Raw genomic sequence first — 23,524 nt, 5'->3', positions numbered from 1 at the left:
CTGTTGAATTATCAACTCTAGAATAAAAAAAAATTCTTTCTAGAGCACAGAAAGAATTTTTATTTCTGTGAACATAATATCTATTATTCTTAAAGAATATGCTAAATTTTAATTATAACTTAAAATTGAATTAAAATGGGCCTTTGATGTTATACTTGCAAACACTCTATTTTTTAATCTGTAAAAGGGGAATAATACCTATCTACTTCATAGGCACTTATTTTTAGTACAACGAGCAATGTGTAAGTACCTTGAGCCCCTTGGAAGAAAGGCACTCTATAGATATCCAGAATTTTATTGAATACTCATAGAGTCTTTATCAGTACATTTATAAAGTGCTGACAATTTTCAGTCTTAGTTTGAAATGCCAGTCTAGTTAGATGAAAATTATTTTGTTAGATGAATTTTAATTTCCATTTAAAAAATTCATGGATATTTGTTGGACCTTCTAAATATCTTTTTGAGATGTTAACCAGATGTTAATTTTCTTAAAGGATCTCGAAAAATTTTAAAAACCCACCAAATGCAGAAATGTTTAAAAAGAAAAGTTGTTAGAAGTTTTTATAAGGCCTTTGTCACAAATGTGGCTGAGTATAAAAATAGATGCAAGATGTTTCTTTATCTTCACATTCTGAAATTAAGAAAAAATTTTTGCCCTATCTTTAGATCTGTTTTAATTTTTACATGATATTAATATTAAGCCACCTTTTCAGTTTATCTTCTAGTGAACCCAGTTTCTTTTTTTTACACTTATTTTCAATTACAGTTAGCATACAGTATTATATTAGTTTCAGCTTTGAAACATAATGATTATATGTTTATATATAGTGAACCCAGTTTCCATTCTTATTTAGATAAAATGGATTTCACCAGCAGCTCCCTCTTTGTAAATATAAACACCAGTATGCAAAAGAGGCATAATGATGGGGATACTTGATTTTGTTAATTTTTTATCTGCATTGTCGCTGTTGTGAGTGGCTCCTCTGTGGAGAAAACTAGTACTATCATTTATAGATTACTGTAGGGTGTGTGTGTGTGTGTATTTGCTTGTTTTTTTGGGGGGGAGGGGCGGGGCAGAGAAGTAAAACAAGATCCTTTATTTAGACAATATGAATTTTTTTATTGCCTCATTTTCTCTGCAAGCAAAACTAGTGCTCTCCTAGATTTGGAAGGGCCCCTGGAATTTGATTTCTTTTACAATGATTATTTGACTGTGCTCTAGGAGTTACACATCTGTTTTGTTGAATTGAATTATCTTTTCCTGCAAAACATTTTCTCTTCCTTGGTCAAATAATACCAACTCTTTCATCTTGGCTCAATCTGGTAACTTATTTGGGAAGCTTTATAAGTGATTACATTGGTGATTGGTTGGAAGAATGTTTAGACACAGATTAGAAAGGATGATACTTTTATTTTATGGATTTTAATATTGCATTTTTATGATTTTGAGGTTATCTTTATATATATTATACTTATTCAGTGATACTCCTCTTCTCCCCAAAGAAGGAATTTAAGTGGATAACGTTAAAAGTTAACATAGATTTTCTGGGGACCTATACAATTTAATAAGAATAAATCATGTATAGATTCAGATTTATAAATTAATTGTTTTAGGCAGTTTTATCACAGTGCAGCTTATTTTATGAAATTTATTGTTTTCCAAGGAAAAGTTGTTTGTCATTACATTTTGAAGTCACACTTATCTGGAAGACTTTTAGTAGCATTCTGATGTAAAAATTTTCCTTCTTTAAATTTATTTAAAATTTCAATTATATTTTTAAAATAAATACTAATTGTCATTTTTTTTTCTCTCTCACAGCTTCATATCCTCCAATTCAGCCTCATCCTCTAATAAAGCATCAACAGATTCCTCTTCATTCACCACCTCCCAAGGTTTCCCATCATCAGCTGATATTACAACAGCAGCAGCAGCAGATGCAGCCAATTACACTCCAAAATCCAACTCAAGATCCACCCCCATCCCAGCACTGTATACCACTCCAAAACCATGGCCTTCCTCCAGTTCCCAGTAATGCCCAGTCACAGCATTGTTCTCCAATTCAGAGTCATCCCCCTCCTTTAACAATGTCTCCTAGCCAGTCACAGTCAGCACAGCAGTCAGTAGTGGTGTCTCCTCCACCACCTCATTCACCAAGTCAGTCTCCTACCATAATTATTCATCCACAAGCACTTATTCAGCCACACCCTCTTATGTCATCAGCTCTCCAGCCGGGGACAAACTTGCAACAGTCCACTGCTAATCAGGTGCAGCCAACAGCACAGCTGAATCTTCCATCCCATCTTCCACTTTCAGCTTCCCCTGTTGTACACATTGGCCCCGTTCAGCAGTCCGCCTTGGTGTCCCCAGGTCAGCAGATTGTGTCTCCAGCATCACACCAGCAATATTCAACCCTGCAGTCCTCTCCAATCCCAATTGCAACCCCTCCGCAGATGTCAACATCTCCTCCAGCTCAGATTCCACCACTACCCTTACAGTCTATGCAATCTTTACAAGTGCAGCCTGAAATTCTATCCCAGGGCCAGGTTTTAGTACAGAATGCTTTGGTGTCAGAAGAGGAGCTTCCAGCTGCAGAAGCTTTGGTCCAGTTGCCATTTCAGACTCTTCCTCCTCCACAGACTGTTGCGGTAAACCTACAAGTACAACCACCAGCACCTGTTGATCCACCAGTGGTAAGCCCTTGGAAGCTATTTGACTTTCTTGCTGAACTGAAAGTAAAAACAATTTTCTCCTACATTATGTTCATTGCTAGAGCTACATGCCTGTGAGTTTTAAAAGCTGGAAATTTACGTCTGTCAATTTCTGACAAACATGCTGTATGGGCAAAAAAAAAAAAAAGGCAATTTGTTGTATGGTTGCATGCTTGATAATTTGTGATGGTTATTAAAGTCCCTTGTTAATTTTATTACTATTTAAACAAATCCATCTGCTATCTTTACAGAGTTGATTTTTTTTCCCCAAGGGAATACATTTGAACCAGTGTCATCTGCACAAAGTTTTTTCTCTTAAGGTGATTATCCTTCATAGATCCCTTCTGTTGGCTTGTATGTTCTTAAACGTATGGCTTATGTAGCTAACCTTTTTGGTTGTATGCATTTTGAAGTCCTGGGCCTTTCTTTAGAAGCTTTTGTTTCAAGATGGAGTATGCTTGTATGATACAATTTTTTTGTAAAATTATATATTGTAATTAAAATTGTAAAAACATTTATTCTAGGAAAGAATTTAACTTTACAAAAAAATTAACTGTAGACTATCAGAATTATTAAACTTCTGATTTTTAAATTTCTACTAAGGGAAAATATATAATTAAAATATTTCTCATTTAAAACCCTGGAAAAATCTCAGTGGATAAATTGAATACTGAGGATGAAAAAATCCATTGGGAGTAAAAATTTTGAGTAATTGAGATTGTGGTGAAATTTATCAGACTAAACCTCTAAAAATGGTACATGTTGTCTAGAAAGGAAAATTGTCTTGAAAAGTGTTTTTCTTTAAAAATTTTCTAAAGGATCTTTTAAATTTATAAAATAATTTACAGTAAAAATTGATTAAGGTCTTAAAATTTTTAGGCAGAATGATCAAATTCATAATTAATTTATAACTGAAGAAAAGGTCTTCCCAAAAGGAGGTTTATATCTTTACATAAAGACCTCACTGAAGGGACTTTATCACTTAAAGACCTGTAACCATTTGCTCAGAAAGGAAGGGAGTTTCAAAGTCTGTTCCTTAATGGGAAACATTTTGATCCTCAGGATGCTAATTTATAGATTCTTTATTGTCATTATGACTGATGTAATAGACTGATGTAAAAGAGATTGAATTCCATTTCCTGTTCACTTTTATTAAAAACTAGAGGCCTGGTGCACGAATTTGTGCACTGGTGGGGTCCTCAGCCTAGCCTGCTCCCTCTTGCAATCTGGGACCCCTTGGGGGATGTTGCACTGCCTGGAGAGGTGTAGTAGTGGGGCCAGGCACTGCGCCGCTCCCGCTCATCCCAGCCCCACTGTGCCTGCTGCCACTGCCACTTGGTAGCTCGCTGCTGTGGAGGCGGGAGAGGCTTGCGCCGCCGCAGCTGTGCTCGCAAGCCGTGAGCCTGGTGTCTGGCTCCCGTCAGTCAGCTGAGTGGCACTCCCGCTCTAGGAGCGCACTGCGCACGTCAGCGCACGTCACAGCAACCGGTCAACCAGTCATTCGGTTGTTCGGTTGCTTAGGCTTTTATATATATAGCTAGAACTTGACAGAAACAACAATGGGCATCTAGAAATAAGTTTACCATTCAATTATCATGTCTATATTTTCTTTTAATGGAATTTTGGAGCGTTTACAATGGATATTGTAACAAAAACACAGGTTTCGAAGTGTGTAGTATCTTCAAAGAAATAAAATTTAATTTAAATTTATATTTTTACTTTCTAGTTCAGTGAATTTGTTTTTAACAAGTAGAAAATAAAATTTTTTTATATACTTTACACTTTTCTAATGGTTTTTGTTAGGGTAAACTTTGGAGGAATATATTTGGGATAGAAATATGAAAAACATAACGCTTAAAGCTAAAAATATTTATTCTCTTAATTTGTTATTTCCTGATCTCTTTTCAAAAATTTTGTTTTAAACTTATGTTATCTCATTTTTGGAAGGATGTGTGTTTGTGTCTGTGTGTGTGTGAAAATGTTAACTTTCTCTGCTGTCACTGGTATGCTCATACTATCAATATTTCCCTATTATCTTTCATACACTTTTCTGTGAGTACCATAGCCTATTTATTAAATTGCTGTATGTTTCTTTTATTATCTTTGATCAAATATTTTTTTCCTCAAATATTTCTTCACGAATTACACCTGTCTTCATAATTTCCCAATTGTTTCGAATATTTAAAGGTACAGAGCTATATTTACTTCTTAAAAGATTTCAAATTTTGGAAGTGTGAATTATCAAAGGAAAGTCAGTATGTTTTTTTAAAAAAATATATTTTTATTGATTTCAGAGAGGAAAAGAGAGGGAGAGATAGAAACATCAGTGATGAGAGAGAATTATTGATTGGCTGGCTGCCTCCTTCATGCCCCACACAGGGAATTGAGCCTGCAACCCAGGCATATGCCCTGACCGGGAACCAAACCCTGACCTCCTGGTTCATAGGTCGACGTTGCACCACTGAGCTACGCTGGCCGGTCAAGTCAGTATTTTTTTTAAAGAGATATATTTGTAAAGTTTTTTCATGTGGTGAGAATAGACAATTTAGAGCTAATCAATAGTCCATAGTTTTGCTAGGAAAGGGAGACAGATGGCACTAATGCACTTTATTGAGGTAAGTTTGGCAGGCATTGCTAGTTTTAGAATAGTTATGAGCTAAACAGAAATTAGGATGTGCAGTTTCCTAATGATCTTATCAGCAAAACCTCCATTTCTTTGCTTTATTCAGTATTTCAGTTGTTGCCTTTATGTATTTTTTTATGTTGATGGTGACAGATGTCTGTGACAGATGTGCTTTTATCTACTTCTCTTATTCATTAACTTACTTGCCTTTACATGGGCAATTTGGAAGAATACATATTTAGGCTGACCTATAAGGAATGAAAAAGTATTTTATAGTATTCTTTGATGGATTATTTCAGAAATGTTATTTGTGGTATGCCTCTTTTTATCCTTTACAACTCTCACTTTTTAAAAATCAGAGTTCTATACATGATCAAACTTTGATTCCTTAAAAGGTATTGTAGTAGGTGTTTGAAAAACTTGTTATAGCATTAATATTAAAGAGAGTTTAGCATTCAAAAAAATGATAATGAGCTTTGGAGGAAAAGTAATAGCTAAGAAAGGAATGCTACACAGATAAAATTGAACTGGTAGATAAATCAATATTTTTTTAATTACTTCTGAATCAACATCCCCACCACTCCACCAAATTAAGGTAATCACTACTGCAGCAGATACCCCTCACTAGACGGTTTTGTAGTTTTCTTTCCTTTAACCCCAGGCCTTTTTTTTTTGGATGACTTCCCCTGTATTGGATATTATTATCATTAAAAAAATATATCATGTACAGATATTAGCAGCTATCATTATTGCACACTGTACTATACTAAACAACTACTTTCACTTCTGAGGATCCAGACATGAGGCAAGGTATCTGTTGGTGAAACAGGTTTCTGTTTGCAGAGTTGTGAGCAAATACTTGAAAAATGTTGCCTACTTAGTAGCTGATTCAGATCACAGTCCTGGATATAATATTTGATATAAATTTATTAGTAACAATAGGATTTTTAAAAATTTAAGGCAAAAGATTTCTTAGTAGAGTCTTGGAAAGTTAGTTTAAGAGAAATACAGAAAACTATATCTGTTATTAAATATGCCTTTGTGGATGAAACTTTATAGTCCTTTTTATGACATCTGGCTTATTCTAGTTTCAGAAATCTTGATCATTTTTACATTTAATTTTATGTATTTAAAATCAAACTTTATCAATAGTTTGGTTAAAAATTCGTACCATATTAGATATCATTTAAATTTTTTTTGTTAATGTTGAAAGGTTTTTGTTTAAAGATTTATTAGAAACTTTAATCAATTTGGTTAAATAATCTTAAAAATTCACAACGTTTGTAAACTTACTAGTAAGTAATAAGCTTTATACATAAAAGAGGGAGATGAACTGCTTTGTGGCTTTTAAAAAAAATCCATAGTCTTTTACAATGGTTAAATAAATAATGCTGACAAATTAAAGCACCTGTGTCAATCTCTAGAAGTGGACTTTGAAAATTCAGTATTAAAGTTATTGAAATTAATAAGATATATATTTTGTTATATGAACGGCTCCTTCTCTGAGTGCTTTTGAATCCATGTTTAAGTATAATCTTTACCATTGAATAACAAGGAAGTTAATAACTTAAAAACTTTCCTCTGGCTCTAGCTGGGTTGGCTCAGTGGATAGTGCATCAGCCTGCGGACTGAAGGGTCACAGGTTTGATTCCAATCAAGGGCACATGCCCGGGTTGTGGACTCAATCCCCAGTAGAGGGTGTGCAGGAAGCAGCTGATCAATGATTCTCATCATTGATGTTTCTATCTCTCCTTCTCCCTTCCTCTCTGAAATCAATAAAATATAAAAAAGTAATGATAATAAAATAAAAACTTTCCTCTGTAATTATAGAATAATATTAAATAACTAAAATTAATGTCTCAAATGGGTTAGGATGGTATATGTGTGTATACTATTTCAGGACAGATATTTTTCTGTTTACCTGATATCCTATATAATAAAAGCCTAATATGCTAACTGTCTAGTCAGCCATTCAACCAATCAAAGCATAATATGCTAATGATATGCTAAGGCCACTCAATTGCTCGCTATGATGTGCACTGACAACCAGGGGGCAGATGCTCCGACTGGTAGGTGAGCTTGCTGCTGGGGTCCGGCTGATTGGGACTGAGCGAGACGAGGGTTCCCTCCCTGGCTGGCTTACCTCCCGCATCCCTCCCTGGCCCCGATCATATACCAGTGGGGTCCCTTGGCCTGGCCTGCACCCTCTCGCAATCTGGGACCCCTTAGGGGATGTTGGGAGTCAGTTTCGGCCCAATTCTGCAGGCCAGGCCGAGGGACCCCACTGGTGCACGAATTCATGCACTGGGCCTCTAGTTTGCTTATAAAAAAAATCATTAGAATCTTGAGTAGATCAGAAGATTAAAGACAGATGTAATTGCATACATACCTTTTTGTGGGTACTCAGATATTTTCATAATTTAATCTTTGACATAAATATAATAAAGAGCCTGGGATGTAGTCCTTTGGCAGTACACTTCCTGTTATATTGTGTGTCATTTTGGAGACTGACTTAGTGTGCTTGTGAAAAATAGTATTTATTTTGATTTATCACAATTACAAGTTAACAGAAACAATAGTAAATTACCAAAATAGACTATAGAAAATCAAAACATTTCTTTTAATTCTCAAAATTAAAAATATGTCCTGACTTGCCTGTTACCTTTTTGGAAACCTTATTCATTTGTAACATAGATACTGATTCACAACTTGGTTTTAGTGATATATTTACAAAATATTTAGCCAAGCATTTCCAAAACTTTATTTTTAAAGTTTTCTTTTCAAGCTAATAGTCATTTTCCTTGTTTTTAAATTCAAAATACTTGGAATTTATTTTGTTAAAATTAAATTAGGAATACTTTATTAAAAATATTTTTAGCAACCTTTTAAGATAGTGTGGTTTGTTGTTGCAGGTTTACCAAGTGGAAGATATGTGTGAAGAAGAAATGCCAGAAGAGTCAGATGAATGTGTCCGCATGGACAGAACCCCACCACCACCCACGTTGTCTCCAGCAGCTATAACTGTGGGGAGAGGGGAAGATTTGACTTCTGACCATCCTTTGTTAGGTAAGGAAATATCTCAATTGGGGGATTTTCTATTAGATTAATGTTAGTAATGGGAAAGTTGTTTTTTTCACTACAGATTGTATTAAACTAATTTGTGTAATTAATTATAGTAAAACAGATAAGAATTAAGTGGTTTTTTTAAAAGAGAAAATTAAAACAACTGATAAGGAACCACTCAAATGAAAAACACATTGTAGCTTTCTAATTTTTATTGGTTTGTACAGATGTGTTTCATATGATCATTCAGATTCATATGTCAAGCTATTTCTATCTTAAAAATTGGAATAAATCAAAGTTCTATCAAAAGATTTAAATTATACTTTCCCTAAATCACAAAGCATTCTAAGTCGTATCGGGCATTCCTCATACTTGCTTGTGATTTAGACTGAATAAATCTTTTAAAAGTGTTCTTTCCCATACAGTACTTAAATTAAGCCTCACTAATTCTTAGTAGAGATGGATTAAAAAATTATTGAGTTTAAGCATTCAAATTCTTATTCACTATGTCACTACTACTTTTAAGTTAAAGTAAATCTTATGTATGTTCCTCTTCACAATATACTAAAACATTAGTATGATCTGTTGCCCAGCGTCTAGAGCCTAAAAAAGATACATTCTGTGTTGGGTGTTTTTTTTAAATTTATGAATATTTTACTTAGGTCAGGGGTTGGCAAACTAGCTCATACTTCAAATCTTTCCTGCTGTCTGTTTTTATATGGCCCATGAAATAAGGACAGTTTTAAATTTTTAAAATGGTTGGAAAAAAACAAAAGAAGAATAATATTTCATGTTATGTGAAATATAAATTACATTGTTCTTTAATACAATTCTCTGCAATATAGCCACATTCATTTGTTCAAATATTATCTACTAGAGGCCCGGTGCACGAAATTCATGCGTGGGGGGGGTGCGGTCCCTCAGCCCAACCTGCATCCTCTCCAATTCGGGAGCCCTCAGGGGATGTTCTACTGACGGCTTAGGTTCGCAGTCTGGCCTCCCTCTGCAGGACGTGATTGGGCTGATCAGGGGAAGGTGCCGCCCCCGTCACCCAGCTACTGCTGCCACTGCCGGCCGCCGCAGCTGCCAAGGTGTTTTCATCAACATGGAGTCCAGTCCCTTCACCATCCTATATAATAAAAATGTAATATGCAAATAGACCAAACGGCAGAACGACCAGTCGCTATGACACGCACTGACCACCAGGGGGCAGATGCTCAACGCAGGAGCTGCCCCCTGGTGGTCAGTGCACTCCCATAGGGGAGTGTTGCTCAGCCAGAAGCCAGGCTCAAGGCTGGCAAGTACAGTGACAGTAGCAGGAGCCTCTTCTGCCTCCACTGCAGGCGGGTGGTAAAGAGCAAGGGGTCCTGGACTGCAAGAGCCCCAGATTGCGAGAGGGATGTCCGACTGTCGGCGGGGAGCGTGCCTAAGCCGGCAGTCGGACATCCCCCAAGGGCTCCCGGACTACGAGAGGGCGCAGGCCAGGCTGAGGGACCCCCTTCCCCCCCGAGGGCATGAATTTCATGCACTGGGCCTCTAGTGAAAAAATAACAACTTTCTTTAGGCATTTTCAAGATGTATCTTTCATAGGATATGACATTTCTTTCTTTATTTCTTTTTATCCTCACCTGAGGATATTTTTCCCTTGATTTTTAGAGAGCATGGAAGAGAGAGGGAAAGACAGAGAGAAACATCAATGAGAGAGGGACACTTGGAGTAGTTGCCTCCTGCATGAGCCCTGACCTGGGCCCCGGCCAGGGAGGAGCCTGCAACCTAGGTACATGCCCTTGACCAGAATCGAACCCAGACCCTGCTGTTGGCAGGCCAAGGCTCTATCCACTGAGCCATACTGGCTAGGGAAGGATATGACATTTCTTAGCCCCTCTAGCAGCAGACCTTCATTTTTTCCTCCAGGAGTGAGGTGGAAAAACCCTAGATCACCTTCTTGGATTCTTATTACGCAAGTTACCAAGAACACTGCGAGTGGCGTACCAGGAGCTTAGCTAATGAGCAGTCAGAAAAGGTGTTTCCTCTGCAGCTCATGCACAGAGGCGAGACTGCTGGTGCACCCCGGCCGCAGGCCCTGTTCTCTGTGGGCCTCCTCACCGCCGCGGCGGCTGGCAGGCACTGTTCTCTGCTTTCTGCAGGCCTGTCTGCTCGCCGCTGCTATGGCTGGCAGGCAGGCCCTGCTCCCTGCTCTCTGTGGGCCTGCTTCACCCTGCTCTCTGTGGGCCTGCGCCCTCCATGGCTTGCCTTACTGCACAGCAGTCCCCTCCCACCCACCTGTGCGTGCAGCCTCCTCCTGAGCAGTCATGACTGTTATGGCGTCCTGGCTAATTTGCATATTACTTCTTTATATATATAGATGGCTACTATTGTGTTACTGCAGCAAAGATGAATAGTTGCAAAACCCATATTGTCCTTTTTAGAAAGTTCATTGACCTCTGACCCAGATAATACAAACGTTGGTTCAGGCTTCATTGGAGGTATTCTGTTCTATTGATTATCTCTTGGTCCTCGTGATCATTTCAGGTAAGAAGAACCACTCTATCAGGCATGGAAATGAATTGTAATGGGGCACTGATTTTGCTCCCACAGTAACCCTTGCCCTCTCTTTTCTTCAACATGCCACATTTCTAATCCTTCTGTTCTTTCCAGCTTTTATTCCCTTATTACAGAAGTGAATCTCTGGAAAGCTTAGAAAGGGGAAAATCAGTTTTGTTCCAATTTTTCTCTCTTCTTAAAAATAGAAAACATTTAGTCACTAAAATTATATAAAATATTTAATAAGACAGTTTAATATTATTGCCTTTCTATATTCAAAACAATACTTCAAAAGATAGATTTAAAAAAATCTATATAAAATTTTTGTATTTTCTGTACACTGAAAATGGATTTATGTTACTGCAGATTTTATGGAATTTTGGTTTAAAGGCAGAAAGAAATTTATAGTAATTGGATAATTACCTTGCAATGTGACGGTAATTGGATTACCTGAAAACTATCACTAATGGTATTCAAAGGAAATTGTAAAAATTTTTAAATATTGGGACACAAGTATATCTTCACACATTAGGCAAGGGATATAGTCTGAGATCCTGTCAAGCCTATCCCTCTGGCTATATTGTCTAAATACAATGTAGACTTTTGAATCTTCCTGTAATTTACTTCATACTTATTCTTTTGTAGTATATGAGGGGGAAAAGTAAGCAAGGTTGATATTTAGAATAACTCTCATCAAATCATGGAATAAACTAACCTGAAAAATAGAGGGACTTGTTTCCATCTAGAATCAGTTTTCATAAATCTCTGCTCTTTTTAATTTTTCTCAGATATCTGTATTCACTGATATTCCTTGCTATCAGCTGGTTCTGTTTTTCCACTTTCACACAGGCAGTAAATTTTCAGTGCTATTGAATGGATGGATAGGTAGAGTCTCCATCACAGGCTGGTGGGACTATCTTTATATATATATATGTGTGTGTGTATTGATTGATTTCAGAGAGGAAGGAAGAGGGAGAGAGAGAGAGAAACATCCATGATGAGAGAAAATCATGGATTGGCTGCCTCCTGCAAGTTCCCCACTGGGGATCAAGCCCACAACCCGGGCATGTGCCCTTGACCGGAATCGAACCTGGGACCTTTCAGTTCACAGGCCAATGCTCTATCCACTGAGCCAAACCGGCTAGGACGGGACTATCTTATTGTGGTCTTCAAGAGTTTGAAAGGGAGGAATTACAGTGATCCAGGCCAACATTTTGCAATTGCCTGGTAGTACAGTATTCCTCAAATTGACATAGATGTTGCCAGTGATGAGTTTAAAACACACACAATAAAATAGAGAACATTTGAGTTAGCCTTACTGCTTGAAATAAAGGTGATGTAACCTGTATAGTTCACTAATATCTTTACTTATTCTATGGATTTCATGATCCATTTTTATTTTAGCACTAGAGGCCCGGTGCACGAATTCGTGCACCAGTGGGGTCCCTCGGCCTGGTCTGTGGGATCGGGCCAAAACCAGCTCTCTGACACCCCCCAATGGGTCCCAGATTGTGAAAGGGTGCAGGCCAGGCCGAGGGACCCTACCGGTGCACGATGAGGGCCAGGGAGGGATACAGGAGGTTGGCCAGCTCGGGAGGGACCACAGGAGGGCTCCAGGGTGTGTCTGGCCCATCTCGCTCAGCAGCAAGCTCACCTACTGGTCAGAGCATCTGTCTCCTGGTGGTCAGTGCACGTCATAGCAACTGGTCGACCAGTTGACTGTCTGCCCCCTGGTGGTCAGTGCACATCATACCAACTGGTCGACTGTCTGCCCCCTGGTGGTCAGTGCACATTATAGCGAGCGGTTGAGCGGCCTTAGCATATCAATAGCATATTACACTTTGATTGGTTAAACGGCCAACCCGCCAACTGGACACTTAGCATATTAGGCTTTTATTATATAGACTAGTGGCCCAGTGCATGAAATTTGTGCATGGAGGGGGGGGTTTCCCTCAGCCCAGTCTGCACCCTCCAATCGGGGACCCCTTGGGCGATGTCTGACTGCAGTTGCACATCCCTCTCGTAATCTGGGACCTGTAGTCGGACATCCCTCTCGCAATCTGGGACCGCTGGCTCCTAACCACTCACCTGCTTGCCTGCCTGATCACCCCTAACTGCCTCTGCCTGCCTGCCTGATTGCTCCTAGCCTCTCTGCCTGCCTGATCGCCCCTAACTGCTCTCCCCTTGCCGGCCTGGTTGCCCCCAACTGCCCTCCCCTGCCAGCCTGATCTTGCCCCCAACGGCCCTCTCCTGCAGGCCTGATCTCGCCCCCAACTGCCCTCCTCTGCCGGCCCATTTGGTTCTGATTGGTCGGTTTCTATGCCAGTCAGTGTCAAAAACTCTGCCTCCTAGGCAGCCATTGGCTCCTCACAGTTGACCCAGATTTGGTTCTGATTGGTCAGTTTCTATGCCAGTCAGTGTCAAAGGCTCTGCCTCCTAGGCAGCCATTGGTTCCTCACACTTCACCCAGATTTGGTTCTGCTTGGTCGGTTTCTATGCCAGTCAGCGTCTCTGGGCCTATCAATGGGGCCTGATCAGAAAGGCAGGGCTGATTAGCAGCTCTGGTGGAGGTCTGGAGAGAAATGGAGGCGTGGCTGCTGGCCAGACTGGGAGAGAAAGAGAGAGGCAAGTCCTGATTAAAGCTGCCACAGAGGCAACGGATCAGTCCCTGCTTCTCTCTTTAGGCCTCTTTCTGGGCCTGTTTCACAGCCCCCTCAGCAGTCAGTTTTGGAGCACCACGCCTGCAGTGGAAGCAGTCAGTGCTGGGCTGCCATGGCAACCCAAAGCTGACTGCAGGACTGACTTCCGGTTGGTCTAGCCTTGGTCATTACCGGACATTACGACCCAGGGTTTTTATATATTAGGATACTTCCAAAGCTTTTATTCCCTCATATCATTTGGAATATATAAATAGTAACAAAGAAAATTCAATATCTATGCAGCTTAAAAATTTTTTGAAAAAGAAAGTTTAATATCTATGTAGCTTAAAATTTTTTTGAAAATGCAGCACTTTCAGTAATTATTCTTAATTTGACATTCTAAAACATACTCATGTCTCATGGGACAGTTTTTTTTAACCATGGTTGGAATGATAACTGAGCAAGTTACCCCCTTCTGTAAAATGGGGCTCATAGTAGTTTCTATCTCATAAGGTTAATTGTGCAGATTAACCCTTTGCACTCGCCTGCTATTTTCTCGATTCCTTTATTCTACTTGGGATTTAATTTTTTAAATACCCCAGATTTTACAAAGCGCGGCAGTAGAATAAAAAACTGGAATTTCTTTTCATACAAACTTATTTATTTGGATTTTTTTATATTTCAAATTATTGATACATTCAAAGAGTATAAAAAGAGCTGCTACCGATGCTAACCGTGTCGAGTCACACTCGACATCTGAGTGCAAAAGGTTAATTAAATGAGGTAATAAACATAAAGTTTTTAGCCTTGCCAGTGTTTCTCAGTGGTTAAGCATCAACCCATGAACAGGAGGTCATAGTTCGATTCTATTCTTGCTTGGTCAGGGTACATGCCCAGGTTGCAGTCTCAGTACCCAGTAGGGGGCGTGCAGGAAGCAGCCGGTAAATGATTCTCTCTCATTATTGATGTTTCTCTCTCTCTTTCTCCCTTCCTCTCTAAAATCAATTAAAATTTTAAAAAATAAATAAATTGTTAGAATGGCTTTTTAAGCACCAGATATTAGCTATTATTGTTATTCGTGATTATTTTAAAATTATCTTTCATATTTGCTGGGCAGAATGCTAAACATTAAAAAAATAATTATTTTTTTTCAGAGGAAGTGGAATTACCTGCTGTGGCATCAGTCAGCGCTTCAGTAATTAAATCTCCTTCAGATCCTTCACATGTTTCTGTTCCTCCTCCTCCACTCTTACTTCCAGCTGCTACCACAAGGAATAATATTACCTCTATGCCCAATAGCATCCCCAATATAGAAAACAAACCTCCACAGGCCATTGTTAAACCACAGATCTTGACTCATGTTATTGAAGGCTTTGTAATTCAAGAGGGATTGGAGCCATTTCCTGTAAGTAACAAGCAAGTTTGTATTTTTAAAATAATTCATGTAATAATATTTTAAAATTTAGTCTATTTTTCTCTAATAAAAAGCTTGTAATTTTATTTCAAAAACGTTATCACTCTTATATCTAGAATTTATCTTTCTATATATATCATATATATACTCTAAATATACTTCTAGAATTTTATGCTATCTATGTAGATGTATAAACTAAGGATATAAATATATCAATTTTATAATTTTTAGAGAAAGATAGTTGGAAGTTTATTCCAATGAAATAAATTTTTCTATATTTTCTTTTTAAGGGGACTGAAATGACACCTAGATTGTATTTTTTTTTTAATTGTGTTTCTTATATAATGTGATACTTGATGAACTTTAACTTGAGTACAGAAAATAGTAACTTCCCAATGATCTAATCTTTCTGAAATTACCCAGTGGATGTTTATAATTAGCAAATATATGTTCTCATTATTCTTAAATCTCAGCCTTCAATCAGATTTTTTAAATGCTTTAAAATGCTCACCTCAAAGTATCACTAAAAGTCTTATAATTTGAGACTAGTTATACAGTATATCCCTTATATGCTACTCTCTAGAGATGAATATTTTTCCTTAGAAAATAAATAAAAAAACGAGTAGCCAAAATAAAATAGTTTACTTTGAAGCATCCATATTGCCGATGACCTGAACTATAGTGTTTATGTCCAGATAGCCTATACTTTTCTCAAGGAAAAAGCACTTAATGACTGTATCAGATCAATTGGACAAGCAAATGATCACTGATACCATTTTTTCAAGAGTTTTTTTAAAATTGATTTCAGAGAGGGAGAGAGAGATAGAAACATCAATGATGAGAAAGAATCATTTGTCAGCTGCCTCCTACACACCCCCACTGGGGATCGAGCACACAACCCTGAGCGGGAATTGAACCCGGCCTCCTGGTTCATTGGTCTACGCTCAACCACTGAGCCATACCAGCTGGGCTTCAAGAGTTTTTTTAACCAACTTATTTCTAAAAGTCTTTAAAAAGATTATTTCATTTTATCCTCTCTGTTTTAAAGGTGAGTCGTTCATCTTTACTAATAGAACAGCCTGTGAAAAAAAGACCTCTCTTGGATAATCAGGTGATAAATTCTGTGTGTGTTCAGCCAGAGCTACAGAATAATACAAAGCATGCAGATAATTCATCTGACACAGAGTTGGAAGACATGATTGCTGAAGGTCTGTGGATTTTACTTAAGATACCCTTAATTAACTTTGACTTTCACTGCTTGAAACAGAACATGGATTTTCATTTCACACAGATTTTTACTTGGAAGTATTTACTTTTTTCCTCAAGTAATGCATTATTTGATTAAAATAATGGGAAAGGTAACCAGACTCTTAATGGCCAATTAATAAAAATAAGACTGGTTAATTTACATACTATCAGTTAATTTGACTTTTGAAAGAATGTGGGTGGGAAAAATTTCATTATACATGAAAGTAATTCAAAATTTTAGCATCAAAACAACCAACTTTCTGTATTTTTTTTCCAAGCTGAGTTAAATAAATGACTTTTATTGAGTTTCCTTAAATAGTTAGAGCTTCTGAGTTGTTTGGATTTAGACTTTCCTTATTCTGATGTTTGATGTCTAAGTAATTATCCTCAATATATTAGCATATTCATCTGAAATTAATTCATTCATTTTAAAAAAAATTTTATAATCTTTACCTGAGGATATGCTATATATCTCCATGGCACAATGTACTAAAATTCATATCCTACAAGGTGCTTTTTGAAAGTGTTCCTCCTGCAGGGTAGTGGCTTTGTCTTATTCATCTTCATTTATCTTACAGTACTTAATAAAGTTATTTGCACATTTTAGACATATTGCATTCTTAGCAAAATGAAGCTTTAAAATGTATTGCCTATGTATAGAGTAAACTCCATAAAAGTTTTATGCAATGCAGGACAAGGAGAGAATTTATGCAGGTGGTTGGTTTTGGAGGCTTTGCCCTGCCAAAGTGGCTGTGGATTGAAAAATTCAAAGATCAAAAAAGAAAGAAAGAAAATAAAAATTCGAAGATCATTCTTTTAAGTTTCTTGGAAGGTCTGAACTAGCAGCATCCCACCAAAATAGAGGCTAAATGAAAATTTGCCACAATTAAATTTTTTGTGAGGTTTTTTCTTTGTTTCCTTCTTTTTTAGAGACATTAGAAGAAATGGACAGCGAGTTGCTGAAGTGTGAATTCTGTGGGAAGATGGGATATGCTAATGAATTTCTGCGGTCAAAACGATTCTGCACTATGTCATGTGCCAAAAGGTATTTCTATTTTGAATTTCCTAAAGCATAAACCAACCACTGTAACAAAACCAAAAAACTTGTAGAGTTTACCAGTAGTCAAAACTAGATATTACAATATAGAGGAATACTATCAAGTAGATATCATGTGGATCTACTTTGGTAGTTAGTTACTAAATTTTGCTCTTTGAAAGTTAGATAGTCATAACACTTACAGTTAGTTTTATAGCATAATCTAATATTGAAGTAGCAATCTCCTGGTAGTAAGAATATATGCTTAGGAGAATCTCTCCTGTGAATAGACTATTAGTCTTCAAGGTATTCAAACAGTTTTTGTTTTATCACCTAATTTTTGTTTGTTAATATTAAAATACCTGGATTTACTTTGTTTTGTTTTAAAATGTTTCCTTTTGTTTTAATGTATCCTATTAATTTTAGGTTTCTAAATAGGACAGCTATCCATGTTCCCTACATTGTTATATTGTCAGTAAAATATCTATCTTTTCTAAATAGGTATTTGCAATAGTAATATTACAGGTAAATAGTATTGATAACAAAATATCTTCATTGATCTTAGTCTCAAGTTTAGTTTACATTAAAAAAACCCCACCTCTGATTCTGATAGTGCTAAAAATTCATTAACAGGAACCTCATTTAAAGTGGAGAGGCCAGAAGGGGGAGCTCTCATGACCAATGATGATCACAAGGCACAATAGGGAAACTGTAATACTCTTCCTAACTTACTTTACCCCTATATATTAGCATTTCCTCTCCTTCATTGAGGAAATAGAATAGAAAAATAGAAGAGCAGAAGGGAAGTGTCTGACTCTTCATATTTTACCATGGTTGCATATACTGGGTTGCAATTCCTTGTTCTTGAATAAATTCACTCTGCTGGAGAGATATCTGGCTGACTTTTTGTTTACAGTCAACATAATAAATCCTAATGTTGGTATTTACCATGAAAGGTGAAATGTATGTACAGGTTGATTAATTTGAAATTTGTTCTCTATTTGAAAAAGAGTTTAGGATCTTAATTTTATACATTAAGGGAATTTATACATTCTAGGGAATTTCTTGCTTGAACATATTATTTAGTGTGGCGCCACTAAAATATACTTAATAAAACTTAGGGTAAGTTTTGTACTATTGAATAAGTAATTGAAGTATTTTCCTCCCAAAATTGCTTCATTGGTTTCTTAGTTGTTAATCGTCACTCAGATATTCTTTTATGTTATTGATAATCCTAATAAAATTATGTAACTCCTGTTTAACTTGGGAGTTTTTCAATTTGTGTAAACCACAGGAAAGAATAGTGACTCTATGGTTCTAAATGTTTGAAAACTCTGAGGGGAAGGACTACTGTTTTTCAGAATATTTTAAATTTCTTGACTTTTTAGAAACATTTCAAGTGTTTTAATGCTACCATTATTCTTCTCCAAGAGATGATTGCTGAGTTGTCACATATTATACCTTTAGGTGAACCTCTTAGAAGATTAGGGGTCCTAACATAGGGAAATGCAGATGAGAGAGCAAAGGGGAGAGGATAAATTAGGTCAGGGAGGAATTGCTGCTGTTTACGACTGTCCTGGAGATCTAAATATTTAGGGACTAAATAGCAAGTGTAAAGGTAGTCTCTCTTTTCTGATCTTTAGTCAGTGGGGAAAGAAATTTTATCAATTGGTAAGAATGGAAATCAGAAACCGACAAAGCTGAGCCTATGGAAGAGCATAATGAATATAGCAGGAGCTTGTTAAATTGTTTAGGGTAAAATGAGGTGGCCATCAGGACACCTTTTTGTTTTTTATATTTTTAGGGGAGAAAAAAAGCCTGTTCATTCTCATAGTGCCCCTTACTTTCACTTCCTGATATTTTTATAAAACGTACGTGAGAAAAATTTATTTCGGCATCTGTATATTGATCCTAGAACAGTTATCAATAGCAAAGTTAATTGGGATTTATTCTTGTCATTTTTCTGCAAAATCTTAGAGGTAATAAACAAAAGAGTTTTGAAAACATGAAATTACAATGGCAGTTGTATATGTGTAAAAAAAGAGGAACTGCATGTATTTTTCTTAGCCTTTCTGAGTTTTTCTGAAATTTGTTTCTTAGATTATTTCTTTTCACTCTTCTTTCTAGGAATAGGGTAGGCAAACTGTGCCCAGACAGAGTCATTCCTGTAGCCTATATTTGTATGATCCCTGAGCTAAGGATGGTTTTTAAATTTAGGGATAGTTGAAAAAAAATCAAAAGAATCATATTTTGTGACACATGAAAATTATGGGAAATTCAAATTTTAGTGTTTCTAAATAAAGGTTTATTGAAACACAGCCATGCTCATTCATTATTGTGTATGGCTGCTCTCATGTCATAATTGCAGAGTTGACTAGTTGTAACAGAGACTTGAATGGCCCACAAATCCTAAAACATTTACTATCTGGCCCTTTATAGAAAAAGTACCCAGTCCCCTGTTCTAGGGCCTTGGAACCCAATAAATGGCATAGAACTCTTTTAAGCTGTTATTATGCCATATAAAGATCTATTAAAAATATTAGATAGTCTATCAATTTCAAAGAATTCTGTATTTTTAAATTTCCTGAAGAGAGCTATGAATTCTTTGTATAATTTTGAAATCTCACCTTTACATTTTTACTCTTTGATTCAGTAATATATTTGAAAAATCTTTTACTAGCCATTTGAGATTTTGTCTTTCTCTACTATATTAAGCAATTTTTATTAATCCCTTTTCAGACATTATTACTTCAGAAAATACCAGGTTGGATGAACATTTAAATAGTTAATTTATAACTTCTTTTTCTCCTGGAACATTGAATTACTTTGCTGCTGTAAAAATCAGTTGCCCTCTCTATTTTACAGAAAGTTTCCCACTATCATGCTGTTATTAGGAGAAAATATCAATACCTATCCAGTATTAGATTGAGAGCTATGTATTTTACAGATATATACAGAGGCCAATTTTTGTCTGTTAGCATAAGTAAATCCATTGAACACTATGGTTTCCTTTCTGAGGTATTATAGTTCTTAATGAAGTATATGCCACTTACTGATTCACAAATTCACTTTAAAGTCATAATTAACTACTAAATAGCATGTCCCATATATCATTTAATTTTTTTTTTTACTTGAATTTCTTAGGTACAATGTTAGCTGTTCTAAAAAATTTGCACTTAGTCGTTGGAATCGTAAGCCTGATAATCAGAGTCTTGGGCATCGTGGCCGTCGTCCAAGTGGCCCTGATGGGGCAGCAAGAGAACATATCCTTAGGCAGGTCTGTAGAAACCTTGCTTCAATGTACAATACCCTTTTCAGTAATGCAAGGAAAGTGCAATGCTGTATTTTACTTGTACTACATTTTCCAGCTTCCAATTACTTATCCATCTGCAGAAGAAGACTTGGCTTCTCATGAAGATCCTGTGCCATCTGCTATGACAACACGTCTGCGCAGGCAGAGCGAGCGGGAAAGAGAGCGTGAGCTGCGAGAAGTGAGAATTAGGAAAATGCCTGAGAACAGTGACTTGCTACCAGTTGCACAAACAGAGCCCTCTATATGGACGGTTGATGATGTCTGGGCCTTCATTCATTCTTTGCCTGGTACGTAATTCAGCATTTTGGCCTTAATGTTTTCCTTGTGCATTCACACAGGAATGATGTTAGATCCATCTGCACCTATTGCATGAAAGGGTTCGAGAAGTACTTATGTATATATATATATTAGTTAAATAACATTTGCTATTGAAATATGATCTGTTTCCTCTTGCTTATTCCCTCAGCACAACTGGGTATTTTCTCATACCCTCAAGTCGATAAAAACTGACTAGTCCTGCTTCAGCTGTGACACCTCAGCCGGTGAAGGTATTAAAGGTGCTCTCTTCTCTTCAGTCTGATTTCTCTCAAGAGGTCAGTAGAGAGATTGAGTCAGACACTTCTTCCCTCTGCTCTTCTATTTTTCTATTCGGTTTCCTCCTTATTTCCTAATTTAACATTTAACCTTTTTTTAAAATAAGAGAGACTATAATTTTTTTTTACATTTTTGAAAGCTAAACAAGACCTTTTAGACTATGATTAAATTTGGTTTCTTTTAAAGGAAGCTGCATTTTTGATTCTTGCAAAAAGTAGATACCAAGAACAGTTCCAAAATTTGATTTTTTAAGTAGACAGCTAACATTCAGTTATGATATTCTATCCCAATAGAATAGGGTAACTTACTTATGTTTTTCTGCTCTCTCATTTTTGGATTCTTTCCATCAGCTTAATCTTTATGTTCTTTATCTTTTCTTCTTTAATGTGACAATAATCTTTATGTCCACTTTCTCCAAGGGGCTGGCTACTAAAGACATTTACACCTTTGCGCATGATGAAACCTACACACTGGTTACATATGTTAAGATGATATATATTTTTTAAATCAACAAATCTTATCATTCACTTTGGCTTTATGAATATAGAACACAAGGAAATTTTTAAATGTTTGTTCCATTTTGGTTTTATTCTGAATCATACCATTTATCTTGACATAAGCAGTCCAGAAAAATACATCTCTTTTGCAGTTGTCTGCAAGCTCATTAAAATTAATCCAGCTAGTTTTGCTAATTAATCTTTCTATGAAGGCCACTGTCTCAGAAGTAAATTTACAGCTAATGTGCTGTGAGAGTGAAGAAAGTATATTTAGCAGTATTATTGCTTTAAAAAAAATTTGTCAGCCATTTTACCATATATAAAGTACTCTATGAGATTTTATTAAATTCTTTTAAAATATATTTTTATTGATTTCAGAGGGAAAGGGAGAGGGAGAGAGAGATAGAAGCACCAATGATGAGAGAGAATCATTGATTGGCTGCCTCCTGCATGCCCCATATTGGGAATCGAACCATGACCTCCTGGTTCATAGGTTGACGCTCAACCACTTAGCCACACCCACTGGGCTAAATTATTTTTTCAATACCTTGTTTTAGAAATGCTAAATAAGTTTTGTGGTTTTCCTTTTTTTTTTTTTTTTAAAGAAAAACAAGATATAGTCACTTTTAAAGAAAGAAGAAATTGTTTTAAGAGGGATAATTTTCCATGGGAAGATTTTTAAGCACACACCTAAGAAAACTTAGGTGTGAGTTGTGCTGACCATGTAGGTTTAGAATCTGCATTAAAACTGATGTATTAGAGGATGGTGAGTCTTTATTGTTTGTGGTTTTAATACGTAATGAAATAAATTTTAGATTTTAGACTAGTTTATGTATCTTGAGATTTAACCCTAAAGTGTATACTGATCTCCTGGGCTAGACTTTGATTCTGTCAACTTCAGAAGTAGTCTCAATTTTCCAGATGGGGCCTGTGAGCTGTTTGTTAGCTGGGGTTCTCATTTGGAGGAAAGTCTTTATTTTCCTTTGGGGATGAAGTGTGGTTCATATCCTGAAGAAAGTAGGTTGGCAAGCAAATAAATAATTGGTAGTAGTGAGTCCTCTGTCACTTCATATGCTTTTTTAGGACTAATTTTCTAATTTTCCCCAGCATCCATTTGCCATGAGGCTACTCTTGGCTGCTTTTACTGGAACGAAGGCTAACTCCTTTGTCGCATTCTTGCTTCATTTGAGTTAAAAATATGATTATTGCTTATAACTTTAGATGCTTGTCTTACTGAGTTCATCAAGATACTTAATTTTATTGCCAGTGTTTAGATAGAAGCACCAATGATGAGAGAGAATCATTGATCGGCTGCCTCCTGCATGCCCCACATTGGGAATCGAACCATGACCTCCTGGTTCATAGGTTGACGTTCAAACACTTAGCCACACCCACTGGACTAAATTATTTTTTCAATACCTTGTTTTAGAAATGCTAAATAAGTTTTGTGGTTTTCCTTCTTTTTTTTTTTTTAAGAAAAACAAGATATAGTCACTTTTAAAGAAAGAAGAAATTGTTTTAAGAGGGATACATTTTAGAGAACATTATATGTCACTAAAAGGAGGCTGCTTTATAATTAAGAATTGCTTGAGTCTGCTTAATATAACTCTGCTTTTCTTTTACTGATTAAATGGAGTATTTCCAAACTTTTATAGGTTAAATAACAAGCTTATTTGTATGATCCTTATATCTTCTTTTTCAAAGCTTTTCTCTCTGAAATGCCTGTAGTTTAAGGTAACTTTCATACCAGAATAAGCGTTTATCTTCATTTCTCTAGGTTCCTCTGGTCTCTGTAAACTTCCTTTTGAGCCTCTTTGAGCTCATTCAGGGCTGTTTGTTTGTTT

At 36.6% G+C, this 23,524-nt stretch overlaps 1 protein-coding gene across 6 annotated transcripts in view; it reads left to right on the top strand.

The window, feature by feature from the left end:
- PHC3 (polyhomeotic homolog 3) overlaps nucleotides 1-23,524 on the top strand; it is a 72,221-nt gene that overhangs the window by 35,549 nt on the left and 13,148 nt on the right. For 4 of the 6 annotated variants that reach the window (XM_079767376.1, XM_079767375.1, XM_079767378.1 and 1 more), the window contains exons 8-15: nucleotides 1,820-2,691; nucleotides 2,982-3,029; nucleotides 8,245-8,398; nucleotides 14,733-14,983; nucleotides 16,041-16,200; nucleotides 17,171-17,285; nucleotides 20,421-20,553; nucleotides 20,645-20,876. In XM_079767376.1, the coding sequence (XP_079623502.1) occupies nucleotides 1,820-2,691; nucleotides 2,982-3,029; nucleotides 8,245-8,398; nucleotides 14,733-14,983; nucleotides 16,041-16,200; nucleotides 17,171-17,285; nucleotides 20,421-20,553; nucleotides 20,645-20,876 (1,965 nt within the window). Of the gene's footprint in view, nucleotides 1-1,819; nucleotides 2,692-2,981; nucleotides 3,030-8,244; nucleotides 8,399-14,732; nucleotides 14,984-16,040; nucleotides 16,201-17,170; nucleotides 17,286-20,420; nucleotides 20,554-20,644; nucleotides 20,877-23,524 lie in introns of those variants that run through there. The other 2 variants (XM_079767380.1, XM_079767379.1) reach the window with 2 other exon arrangements.

Source organism: Cnephaeus nilssonii (genome assembly GCF_951640355.1).
Source record: "Cnephaeus nilssonii genome assembly, chromosome: 3".
NCBI lineage: Eukaryota > Metazoa > Chordata > Mammalia > Chiroptera > Vespertilionidae > Cnephaeus > Cnephaeus nilssonii.
The sequence above is the reverse complement of the archived record's forward strand: the minus strand, read 5'-3'. Positions and strand labels throughout refer to the sequence as shown.